General features: G+C 38.7%; 1 protein-coding gene across 1 annotated transcript in view; it reads left to right on the forward strand.

Annotated features, from left to right (window-relative positions):
- The first annotated feature begins 663 nt into the window (after window positions 1–663).
- pfkfb4b (6-phosphofructo-2-kinase/fructose-2,6-biphosphatase 4b) overlaps window positions 664–12,521 on the forward strand; it is a 65,931-nt gene continuing 54,073 nt past the window's right edge. The window contains exon 1 of the mRNA XM_034166644.1: window positions 664–803. Coding sequence (XP_034022535.1) covers window positions 770–803 — 34 coding nt within the window. The 5' untranslated portion in view covers window positions 664–769. The remainder of the gene's footprint in view (window positions 804–12,521) is intronic.

The following is a 12,521-nucleotide window of genomic DNA, read 5'->3' on the forward strand; positions in this document are numbered from 1 at the left end:
GAGTAGAATTTTTAGAGGGAAAAAATGAATTTAATCCATTTCTGAAAAAAGCTGTAACATAAAATGTGGAAAAAGTGAAGCGCTGTGAATACTTTGTGGACGCACGGTAAGAAGAGGCGTCAGCGATTGCTCCCCTACACACAGTCTACTGTTAGTACACAATAATGAGAGTTCTCAACCTTCATTTTTGTGAAGTGGAGGATCACTCTGTATATATTGCTTATCACAAAAGGAGGCAAGGGAGCATAAATCTCCACCAATAAAGAAGCAAAAACGAGAAAGGAAACAATATCATGACCGGAGGCTGCATAATGCAGCCTGCAACCTCACCACTAGATGACACTAAATCCTACACACTGTAGCCTTAATTTAATTTCTTGAGTAAATGTACTTCGTTACTTTGCACCACTGTGCATTACATTCATCCATTCCCACTCACAGTAACATTAGGGAGCAGCTACTAGAGCAGTTTGAGGATTAAGGACCTGTCTGATCTGGGACGCGATACTGTGACCTTGTGGTCACAAATCCACTTTGCTGGGCATGCTCACTTTGATTTTTGAAATGCATGAATGAATGAAATGCCAAATTAACTCGATAAGCAGAAGTTATAATTAGGCAGAGTTTGGATTTTGTGTGTATTTTTGGCCTTTACTTTGGCTGTGGGCGTTCCCAGCAGAAGCTCGTCTGGCTCCTGTGAACTGAGCTGGACGCAGAAGCTCGGCTCTGTCTCCTCCAGGCTGGGAACACCTGCCTTCAGACCGGGACCATGAGGGGTTCCTGCCGCCCGAAGAACAGGACAGGTAGGGTACAAACTGTGACATTTTTTTCCTGACTGTGGGCGGTTTGTTGTATATATGTGTGTGTGCTGCAGCTGAGCTGAGCTAGCTTAGCCTAGCACAGGATGAAGTAAACAAGTCTGTGTGTCACGTACACAAGCTGCCTTCACGCGGCTGTTTCTCCACAAGACACACTGCGGCTTTAAACGCTCGTAATATGCATGTAGTTTTGCGTTTTCTGGGCTAAAAAAACGAGTTTGGAAGTGTTTTAGCATCTCCTTATTTGCTGTTTAGCTGCTGGCTAGTAAGCTAGCTGATGACTGATGTAAACAGGACTATTAACCTCAACTCATGTGTCGCTAAACGGGGTGCGACGATTTACCCAAACACTTCAACGACGGACCCAGACTGACCCAAATATAATTAAATGAAGTACTTATATTTATTTTCGGAAATGCGCTCCGTTCTCAAAACGGTACATTAAAAGCAAACACTCACCTGTGCAGACGAACAGCAGGACGCGCTGCTGCCTCCTCAGATGCTCCTGAACATCAGATATCAAAGTTCAGAGTCCGTTGTTTGTTCACCCCCAAAATTGCCAGTACTCACAAACGTAAATAAAAGTACTTAATTTAGTCAAATTTTTGGGTCCGTCGTTTGTCAGTTTGGATAAATCGTCGCACCGCTAAGATATAATAATTAATACATCTCGATTAAAGTTTCATCTGATTAAGTTGTCACCCAAGATTGATGTGGGGAGACTGCTCATAACATAACTGTTGGAATATAAAGTTTAGATTGCAGGCTGACTTGTTTGATGGAAAATTAAAGCTAATAACCAGATGTTAATTTTTTTTTCATTCAATGTCATTTCACAAGCACATTTTCTAAACGCAACAAAACATTGTAATGTCTCAGAAGAAGAACCATAATTATTACCTTAGAAAATGTGTGCCTGCCAAAGAAGCTTTTAATAATAATGCTTTTTATTGCACACATTACTGTTAGACATATTTGTGTCAGGATTTTGGAATGCAACAGTGGATTGTTTATCACATGGAGCATATGGACAGGACATTATAGTGTTAATTGAGGTCCATGTGCTGCCATATGGCAGATGTACTGTCTGTCTGTTGATCTTTATTTTACATTCTTATTTTAATATTTGACATATCACAATTACAAATCCAAATATAGATCAAAGGTCAGTACAGCTAACATGGACTGTATTCAAAATCCAGGGAGCCAGTTATGTTAAAAATTAGACATTATTTAATTCTAGTAGTCACATTAGGCTGGAGGCACATTGTAAAGCTACAGTGTGCAGGATTTAGACTCATCAAGTGCTGAGGTTGCAGAATGAATTATAGTTTTGGTTCCCATCCAAGTTTTCACTTGTTTTGCAAAAGATATTCATGTTTCCTTGCCTTCTCTTATGATAAGCAACATACTGGGCTCCATGAGGGGCTTCTCTTCCATGTCGATATGAAGGCTTCATTCAATGCTCACAAAAAATAAATTGATTTGTTGGTGCAAGTAGTTATACAGTACACTTATGAACAGATGGTTATGAACTCTGTATTCCATTTGTGCAAATAGCTGCCCCTGAATTTTACAGACTGTAGCTTTAAGTACACATGTTGAGCTTTTATGGTAGGTGTATGCAGTTAGGCTGAAATATGGCCTAGCTATTTGTCTGTGGAGGTGAGGCTAAGTAGAAAAACAGGAAAAACATGCCAGAATGCATTTACATTGTCTGCAAAACTATGTGCATGTATTGTTGCAGTGGTGTGCTAACTTGAAACAGCTGAATTTATTTGACTTTTCTCATCCTTTTGCATATTATGATGGGCAGATAACAGTAATGTTTTGAGTGTGTTTTTTTTTTGTGTGTGTGTGTATGTTTCACTGGATGGCTCACACTAAGCCTTGAATTCTACTGCTGTGAGTGCTGCATACACCACATTCATATCAGTCTGTGTGCCTAGCTTGCTTGGAACACTTCCATCTGTCTTCTTTTGCGCTTTGGTTTTTTTCCATCTCTTTATGATCAGTGTTCCAAACAATCACAATACATTATTCCCTCACTTTTTTGTTTAGAGACTGTCTGTCTCATCTTCCTGTTCCGTCCTCCTTGTGTGTGTGTCATTGCTCTATCTGGGTGAAAGTTCGTCAGCACAGCGCATGCGCTCAGAATCTCATTAAGCTGCAGGCAGACATTCTGGCCTGCATTCGTAATCCCCATGCAGTAGATTAGTTCCAGCTCATTCTATGTGAGTGCAGGGTTGTCTGTTATTTGTATGTGTTTTTCTTGCAGTCCAGAGTTGGTGAATTTATTTATTTTTTGCTTCAGTCATTTTTTGCCAGACACTGACTGTAGTGTGGTTGCAAATACAGATTGTTTTTTCAGTTAATCTGTAAATATTTTTTTGTGATTAATTGCTTCATCTGTAAAATGTCAGTTAAGCTGTAAATATTTATTTGTGATTAATTGCTTCATCTGTAAAATGTCAAAACAGAAACAGTATATTTCAGATGGTCCCAGAGTGCAAGATAACATCTTCAATATGTTGCGAAAAAAACCCTTAAAAACTGAAGAAATGTTGTTGTTGTTGTTGTTGTTGTCGTCGTCGTCCTTTCAGCTGCTCCCATATGTTCAGCGTGGCCACAGCAGATACAGCCAGATATGCATTGGTATTTGGCACAAGATTTATGCTGGATGCCCTTCCTGACACAACTCCAGTTTTACCTGGAGAAACACACACACACACACAGCCGCTGATGTTCCAAAGAGGTCTCCCATCCACTACTAACCAGGCCCCACACTGGTTAGCTTCTGAGATCTAACAGGATCAGGCGAACACAGAGCAGACTAGCTGCAAAAACTGAAAAAATGCGCTTATAAAAAAAATTACTATTCATTTATTGCTATGGAGAAAAGCAGCAAATCTTTACTTTTGAGAAGAATTTGGATATGAATGATATGATAATTAAAAGATAGTTAATTAGCTGATTAAAAATAAAGTGCTGTGTTACTTAGCTAGTTGGTTATTACTCAGCTAGGGCTGAAACGATGAGTCGAGTAACTCGAATAATTCGGTTACAAAAACATGTTCCAGGCAAACTCTTTTCTCGAGGTTTCCTATCGCCACTGAAAATGCTGTAGTATATACACCAGGCCTGTATGTATCGCTGTAACACTTCCACAAAAAATGGAGAAGACATGGAGCATGCACATAACTGGTGTAAGGAGCTAATCAATGTAGCAGCAGAAGCTACAACTTTACAAAGCACCACAATAAGTAAAACAAAGCCTTTTAAGAGAAAGAGGGTTTGCACTGATCATCTAAAATAGACCTATTGCGTATTTAAAGCAAAGCAGTGTGTTAATGTATTTTTAAAAATGCGTTGCTGTGCCTATTGTCCACTTTGCAGACAAAGTGATAAGACATGCACTTTTAACTGAATCAAGTTTAACTACTTAAAAAAATTGACTTTATTTGGACTCAATCACAGTTTTCATTAACAGCATTTACAGCAGATTTATCAATGCAACTTTTGCAAGAAAGCTGCAGTCCACAGCCATTTTTCACAGGCTATGTTCATGTTTATGCACTGAGGATTTTGCTGACCACCTGCGCTTACGGTCCAGGAAAGCTGATAAATTTGTGACGATGTGAAAAAATAATTACCATGAAAACAGAGATGAAACACCCTAAATTTCAAAATCTTCATAGTGGTGCCATTGCTTTGGGAAAACCCTGGTACTGTTGATGTTGTTGTTTAAAAACTTACTTACTTGTTTAATATGGAAGCGTATTACATTCACTGGAGTAAAAAAAAAAATTAGACTGCCGATCTCGTAATTATGAGATATTTACTCATAATTACAAGATCAGGATCTCGTAATTACGAGAATTTTTTTTTATTATTATTATTTTGTTTTTTTTGTAACCGCTTTCGTACAATGGGCTTTGGTACTTCCAGTCGCTCAGTAAAGACAAGCGTGAGAATTCCCAAGTCATAATCGAAAATCGACCAATTTGTAACTACCGACACTGCGCTGTGATTGCACACCACTTCAATGCGCACACAAAGTGTGAATTTTGCCCAAAGATGTTCCTGTATGAATAAAACTCCTCCAGTGAGGCGGCGCACGGGGCACCCAGACTGGCATGTGCCCGGCTGGGAGTGAGCCCTGCTTTGTTCCTCAATGGTCTGTGGGGCTGTGTGAGTGAAAGCTGGAAGTTTGGAGGGGGGTGAGACATGGCTCATTGTGTGAGACGCCCCGTGCTCTTCCTGGACATTCATCCAGGAGCACTTTTGGGGAAAATTCACTCTTTGTGATTACAGTGTGTTACCATTGGCTAACCTCAGCCCACTTCTTTACTGCGAGGGACTGGATGTACGGAAGTACATATATGAAAAAATTTAGATACCTGGTCTTTTCTCATAATTATGAGCTCCTGATCTTGTAATTATGAAAACCTTTCTTGTAATTATGAGAATAGCGGTCAGTGAATGCAGTACGCTTCCGTAGTTTAAAACCTTACTTGTTTAAGAACTTATGGATAAAAAGTACATTTTATCAGATTAATCAATAGAATACTCAAGTCCAAAAATATTCAGTAGCTGCAGCCCTATATTCAACCAGTTATGGCAAAGGTCACAGTGCAGATTGTATTTTAAGTGGACTGATCACAGAAGCTCGGCTAGAATTAAATTTCTTTGGTCTTCAAACTGAGTAGTCTGTCCCCTGGAAATGATGCAATAATACTGTTATAGCTGCATTAATATGATATTCCTCTTCTTCGGAAAAGCATTGGCGTGTATTTACCCTGTAAAGTATGACTGCATAGATAGACAGACAGGCGGAGACCATCTGTCCACATTTAGCACAAAAATAAGATATCCTGCCATACTTCTTCTGCTTTTTGTGGCTGCTCCCCCTAGGGGTCACCACAGCAGATCATCTGTCTTCATCTCACCATGTCCTGCTTCTGCTGTATTTCTGCCACCTGTATGTCACCACATCCACAAACCTCCTCCTTGGCCTCCCGCTTCCCTTCCTGTCTTGTGGTTCCATCATCAGTATCTTTTATTTAAAGGCCATACAGCAGGGGTATTCAACTCGTTCCAGAAAGAGCCGAGAGGGTGCAGGTTTTCTTTCCAACCACCCACTCCACTAGGTGATATCACTGTGAGCAGATGGACTTAATTAATCAGTGAAATCACCTGGTGGAGTGGATGGCTGCAAAGAAAACCTGCACTCTCTCGGCTCTTTCTGGAATGAGTTGAATACCCCTGCCATACAATAAGGAGATTGAGGACATCTAGTTAACTTTGATGTACCAGATTATAATTCACAAAGCAACTTTCTTTTGGCTCTATTATACTTGCCTGTCACATGCTGGATGAATAGTGAATGTTGATTTAATGATGGATTAGGAGCAGGTGTGGTTGTCACTGAGAAAAACAAAGTATTTTTGCACAGAAATGTAAAATAATTAGAGAAGTAAACTGTTATTTTTGTCTTGTTTTACCATGGTTGCATTCCATAACTAATGTAACACAGTCATACTGCCACACACCCATGAGAAAAGAAGTTTTCTGAATATAACCACAAGGGAGATGGTGAAGCAAGGTATACTGTGAATGGGGTCTGTGAGACAAGAAGCCATTTTCACATAGAAATGTATTATATTGGAGGAATAAACTTTTTTTGGATTGATTAACTGTTTATGCTCTAAAATTCAAATACAATCATGTGGAAGGGTTTTTCTTTTCTGTGACTAGCTGAAGCAGACACTTCTTCCTTTTCTCTCTGGCTCTCTCTTCAAATGTATGAATTTGAAGTTACATGTAGCCTGAAATTCTGTTTCTTTCATTTACAAAGCCCTGGTCTGGTGGTCACCAAGGCCTCTGCTGCTTGTTTTATGTTCTCTGAAATGCACAAAATTGAAACATCAATGAATTTGGGAAATTGCTGTTGGAAACCTAATGCAGCTTCCTTAGGGTAGTGTCTCCCCTGTAACTCTCAGAACAGTTTCACAGCTAAATATGCAGTGGTTTTTGCTTAGTTACTTCTGGAAATTTTGCTGACCCACCCACTCACTCACCAACTCATTGATTGACTCCATTAATCCTGTGTGTGCCCTGCTGGATGCTGGATAGGCAGTTTCCACCAACGGAAGTGTTCAATATTCATGGCACTTTGGTTCCACCAGTGATGCAAGACTCAATTTCCACCATTGTGCAGTAAAACTGTTGTCACTAATTTACCCCAGCGTGCACTGTCACGAGTGAACAACCTATTAGAATTACATGTAGGACACACAGTCTTTCATTCGCTTGCTTATTTATTAGTTAATTTTTTTGCAGTTGTTAATGTACAGCTGCATTATAGAAATTCAGATGCATTTGTATTATGATTTAACACATAGTTTTACTTCTACACTATTTGAGGTACTCCATTACACCACTGCTGAGACTGATATGCTGACTGACATCTGTGACCTCTGACCTCTAATTGTATTTATTGTTACAGTGCATGCTGAATTACTAACAGCTCAGAGAGGGAAAGTGAGGATTACTGCTCAGAAGTGTCAACTAATGTGACTGAATGCAAAACTACTCTTTAAATGTAGATATACAATGCCATCTAGTGTCGGAACTGTAGCACTACATTTAATGTTGCTCCACACAAATAATTAAATGAGAGGTTTTCAAAGTGTGGGAGAGTGAGCCCCCATCAGAGAACAAATGAATAGCTGCCCCCCCCCACCGACACACATACACATAATTTCAACATCTTCATGTCTTTTTATTCTTTTACACATGTATAACACATTTTAAATATATTTATGTATTTTTAAAGAACTTTATATTCTTTCACACATTTTACACCCTTTTCAAACATTTTAAATGTGTTTTTAAAAAACTTTCCATTCCATTTTTACTTTTTGTCATATTTTAAAAATTGTTTTTTTTAACATTTAAAAATCTGTGTGTTTTTAAATGTCTTTGACATAACTAACAAATTTTAACAAATAATAAACTTTTATACACATTTAGTCTCTCATATAGTCTTACCTCTTGTTTAGTGTGAGCAGCGAGTCTGGGTCTTTGACACAGGCGGCTGATGTGGGGAAGCATTGTGGGAGGAGCAAATGAAGATCGTCCTTGACTTTCTTCTTTTTTGGTTGCCCCAAACTCTGTCTTCTCACTGATAGATTTACGCACTAAAAAATCATCCATTTTGCTCCTGGCATATTAGCTAACAATGTTTTCTTTTCCCCTTTTCCCCTTTTGTTGGTTAACAGTGTTTACAGTTATTTTTTTGCGCTCCCACCCCCCGAAGAACTCTGGCGTTCCCCGGGGGTGCATGCCTCACAATTTGAAAACCACTTAATTAAATGTATCCAGATTGATTTAGGATCGCTTGAACAGCTCCCACATTTTCAGTTGAACACTTGAAAGTGAAACTTGAATTCCAGATTAGTGCTGTGCCATATTTCGGTCTTCTGCTGCTGCTTCTCATAACGTTCTGTGACTCGTTTCTGTTTGTCAGATATTAACAGATATTGTATGTGTCAGGGAAATTGGTTTACTTTTAGAGGTGCTTTATCTCTTCAGAGTTTGACATTTTCCTTCATAAATGCCTCAAACAATTAATCAATTGTCAAAAATAATGAATTATTAATTTCCTATTGCTAAAGCAATTAACAAATTTCAGTGTCAGCTTTAAACTACACAGCTGATTCTGCTGTGGCATACTGAAATACTTTAAATGTCTTATTTTTAGAGAAGCATTATTGGATTAATTATGTCATTTGCGGCAGCACAATTTTTGTGACTTGCTTCTTCATTTGATCTGCTGCTAATTTACAGTGAGGAAAATAAGTATTTGAACACCCTGCAATTTTGCAAGTTCTCCCATTTAGAAATCATGGAGGGGTCCGAAAGGGTCATCTTAGGTGCATGTCCACTGTGGGAGACATAATCTAAAAAAAAAATAATCCGGAAATCACAATGTATGATATTTTAATCATTTATTTGTATGTTACTGCTGCAAATAAGTATTTGAACACCTGTGAAAATCAATGTTAATATTTGGTACAGTAGCCTTTGTTTGCAATTACAGAGGTCAAACGTTTCCTGTAGTTTTTCGCCAGGTTTGCACACACTGCAACAGGGATTTTGGTCCACTCCTCCATACAGATCTTCTCTAGATCTTTCAGGTTTGGAGTTTCAGCTCCCTCCAAAGATTTTCTACTGAGTTCAGGTCTGGAGAATGGCCAGGCCACTCCAGGACCTTGAAATGCTTCTTACGGAGCCCCTCCTTAGTTGCCCTGGCTGTGTGTTTGGGGTCATTGTCATGCTGGAAGACCCAGCCATGACCCATCTTCAATGCTCTTACTGAGGGAAGGAGGTTGTTTGCCAAAATCTCGCAATACATGACCCCATCCATCCTCCCTTCAATACGGTGCAATCATCCTGTCCCCTTTGCAGAAGAGCACCCCCAGAGTATGATGTTTTCACCTCCATGCTTCACGGTTGGGATGGTTTTCTTGGGGTTGTTCTCATCCTCTAAACATGGCAAGTAGAGTTGATTCCAGCTCTATTCTTATCTCATCTGACCACATGACCTTCTCCCATGCCTCCTTTGGATCATCCAGATGGTCACTGGTGAACTTCAAACGGGCCTGGACATGTGCTGGCTTGAACAGGGGGACCTTGCTGCCCTGCAGGATTTTAAACCATGGCAACATCATGTGTTACTAATGCAATCTTTGTGACTGTGATCCCAGCTGTCTTCAGGTCATTGACCAGGTCCTCCTGTGTAGTTCTGAGCTTTCTCAGAATCATCCTTACCCCACAAAGTGAGATCTTGCATGGAATCCCAGACCAAGGGAGATTGACAGTCATCTTGTGTTTCTTCCACTTTCTAATAAATAATCATAACAGTTGTCTTCTACCAAGCTGCTTGCCTGTTGTCCTGTAGTCCATCCCAGCCTTGTGCAGGTCTACAGTTTTTGTCCCTGGTGTCCTTAGACAGCTCTTTGGGCTTGGCTATGGTGGACAGGTTGGAGTGTGATTGATTGTGTGTGAACAGGTGTCTTTTATACAGGTAACAAGTTCAAACAGGTGCAATTAATACAGGTAAAGAGTGCAGAATAAGAGGGCTTCTTAAAGAAAAATGAACAGGTCTGTGTGAGCAAGAATTCTTACTGGTTGGTAGGTGTTCAAATACTTGTTTGCAGCAGTAACATACAAATAAATTATTAAAAAGTCATACATTGTGATTTCCGGATGTTTTTTTTTTTTTAGATTATGTCTCTCACAGTGGACATGCACCTAAGATGAAAATTTCAGACCCCTCCATGATTTCTAAGTGGCAGAACTTGCAAAATCGCAGGGTGTTCAAATACTTATTTTCCTCACTGTATATACAACCCCAAATCAGAAAAAGATACAACTTTTGAAAATGTGAAAAAAATTTACTTTGGCTTCATTTTCATTGCAGACAGTTTGAACTCAACATATATCATGTTTGTTGTGGTCAACTTCATTTAATTTCTTAACATGCATTCCTGCATTTGAGGCCTGCAACACATTCCAGAGAAAGTTGTAACGGGGCAATTTATGGCTAGTGATGAGGTTTAAATAAAATGAATGAAAGTCACTTGTGCTTCTTCCTTGTTTCCCTTGGGGTCGTCACAGCAGATACGAGGTGGATCTGCATGCTGACTTGGATTTTACGCTGGATGCCCTGATGCAACTCCGCATTACATGTAGAATGGGCAGGGGTGGCCTTGAATTGGGAACCTTCCGCACTGGAAAAAAGCACACAGTTAAACATACAACCCCAATTCCAATGAAGTTGGGACATTGTGTAAAATGTAAATAAAAACAAAATACAATGATTTGCAAATCCTCTTCAACCTATATTCAATTTAATACACCACAAAGACAAGATATGGGCATTTTCACGGTATCGTAGAGTGCTGGGGTTGCACCGAAATTGGCGTTATATTTCCAGTATATAAACATATTAGGTAAAATGTCATATATGGATAAATACATGATAGAATGAAGTACCTGTAAATAAAAAAATAACGAACAAAAACTATTTGTTTATCTTGAAAATATATCAGGCAGTTGAATTTTGGACAGAAATGACTTTCCCATTTGAAAAATTCACAGTTTTCCAAGTTGAATAATTTCCAAGGCAGAATATTCACCACAAAAATATTCACTGGTAAAATACATTAAATATGTACTTTTACTAAATGATGCAATAGTGGCTATATCCAGGATTTTTTCTGCACAGGGTAGAATTGAATCCGCATGAGTAAGTTTCTGTCCAGAATGTCCACTCTGACTTTTCCATCTGTTGCTCTAACAAGAAATACATCTTTGTGAATCAGATACACTTTTAATAAAGTGCATCTATGTTTGTCACCTTAGGGCAAAATATATCTGAACTATCTTCTGAAACTTGGTATTGAGAAGCATGTGAACATCATTCCGTCCAAAAGTGTCCACTCCGAAATACAGGTTTAAGTCCTCGGTATGTTAACACTGTAAATATTTCTGCTAAGGAAAGGTAATACAAAATATCCACTCACTTCATAATATACATATTATGCACTTGGAAAATTATTGGCTGTTAATTTTGAATAAGACCACAAGGAATGTGTCTAAAATATTTTGACCACTCCGAAACCATTTGTTACAAATCTTAAAGTATCCTGTATCATTAATCTTTCCTGATTTTATTGATTTATTTCTCTAATATATCAAGACACTTGTGACATTATATACTTTTGAACTATTTCTGAAAGTCTTGACATTGTTTAAATTTTTTGCAGCCTATTGACTTAATATAATTATGGGTCAGAGCTGAACCGACAAGCACTGATATAATGATTGGTAGAATATATTGGCAAATTTGCTTTGTAAATTATCTAATAACATGATTTGAAAATAATATCCAGTGAATAAAGTGGTTTTACCACTTTTAGTCATAGTTTGACAGTGGCAATTTTCTTGTATTTTTAGCCTTTTGGACATGTACGTATACTTTGAAAGACCAGAACTTGAGAGAAAATAAAGTTACAGCCAAAATTTAAAAAGTTTCTGCAACCATAAAGGTTAGAGATATAAACTAATTACTAAAAACAGCAAATTGAAGACATCAGTTTTTGACCTCTTTGGGACTGAATGCTCTACGATATTATGAAAATGCCCATATTTAATGTTCAAACTGATAAAGTTTATTGTTTTTGTGCAAGTATATTCTCATTTTGAAATGGATGCCTGCAACATGATTCAAAAAAGTTGGGACAGTGGTATGTTTACCACTGTGTTACATCACCTTTCCTTCTAACAACACTCAATAAGTGTTTGGGAACTGAGGACACTAATTGTTGAAGCTTTGTAGGTGGAATTCTTTCCCATTCTTGTTTGATGTACGACTTCAGTTGTTCAACAGTCCGGGGTCTCCGTTGTCGTATTTTGCACTTCATAATGCGCCACAGTTTTTCAATGGGCGACAGGTCTGGACTGCAGGCAGGCCAGTCTAGTACCCACACTCTTTTACTACGAAGCCACGCTGTTGTAACACGTGCAGAATGTGGCTTGGCATTGTCTTGCTGAAATAAGCAGGGACGTCCCTGAAAAAGACGTTGCTTGGATGGCAGCATGTGTTGCTCCAAAACCTGGATGTACCTTTCAACA

The sequence above is a fragment of the Thalassophryne amazonica genome, chromosome 3 (genome assembly GCF_902500255.1).
Source record: "Thalassophryne amazonica chromosome 3, fThaAma1.1, whole genome shotgun sequence".
In the NCBI taxonomy this organism is placed as follows: domain Eukaryota; kingdom Metazoa; phylum Chordata; class Actinopteri; order Batrachoidiformes; family Batrachoididae; genus Thalassophryne; species Thalassophryne amazonica.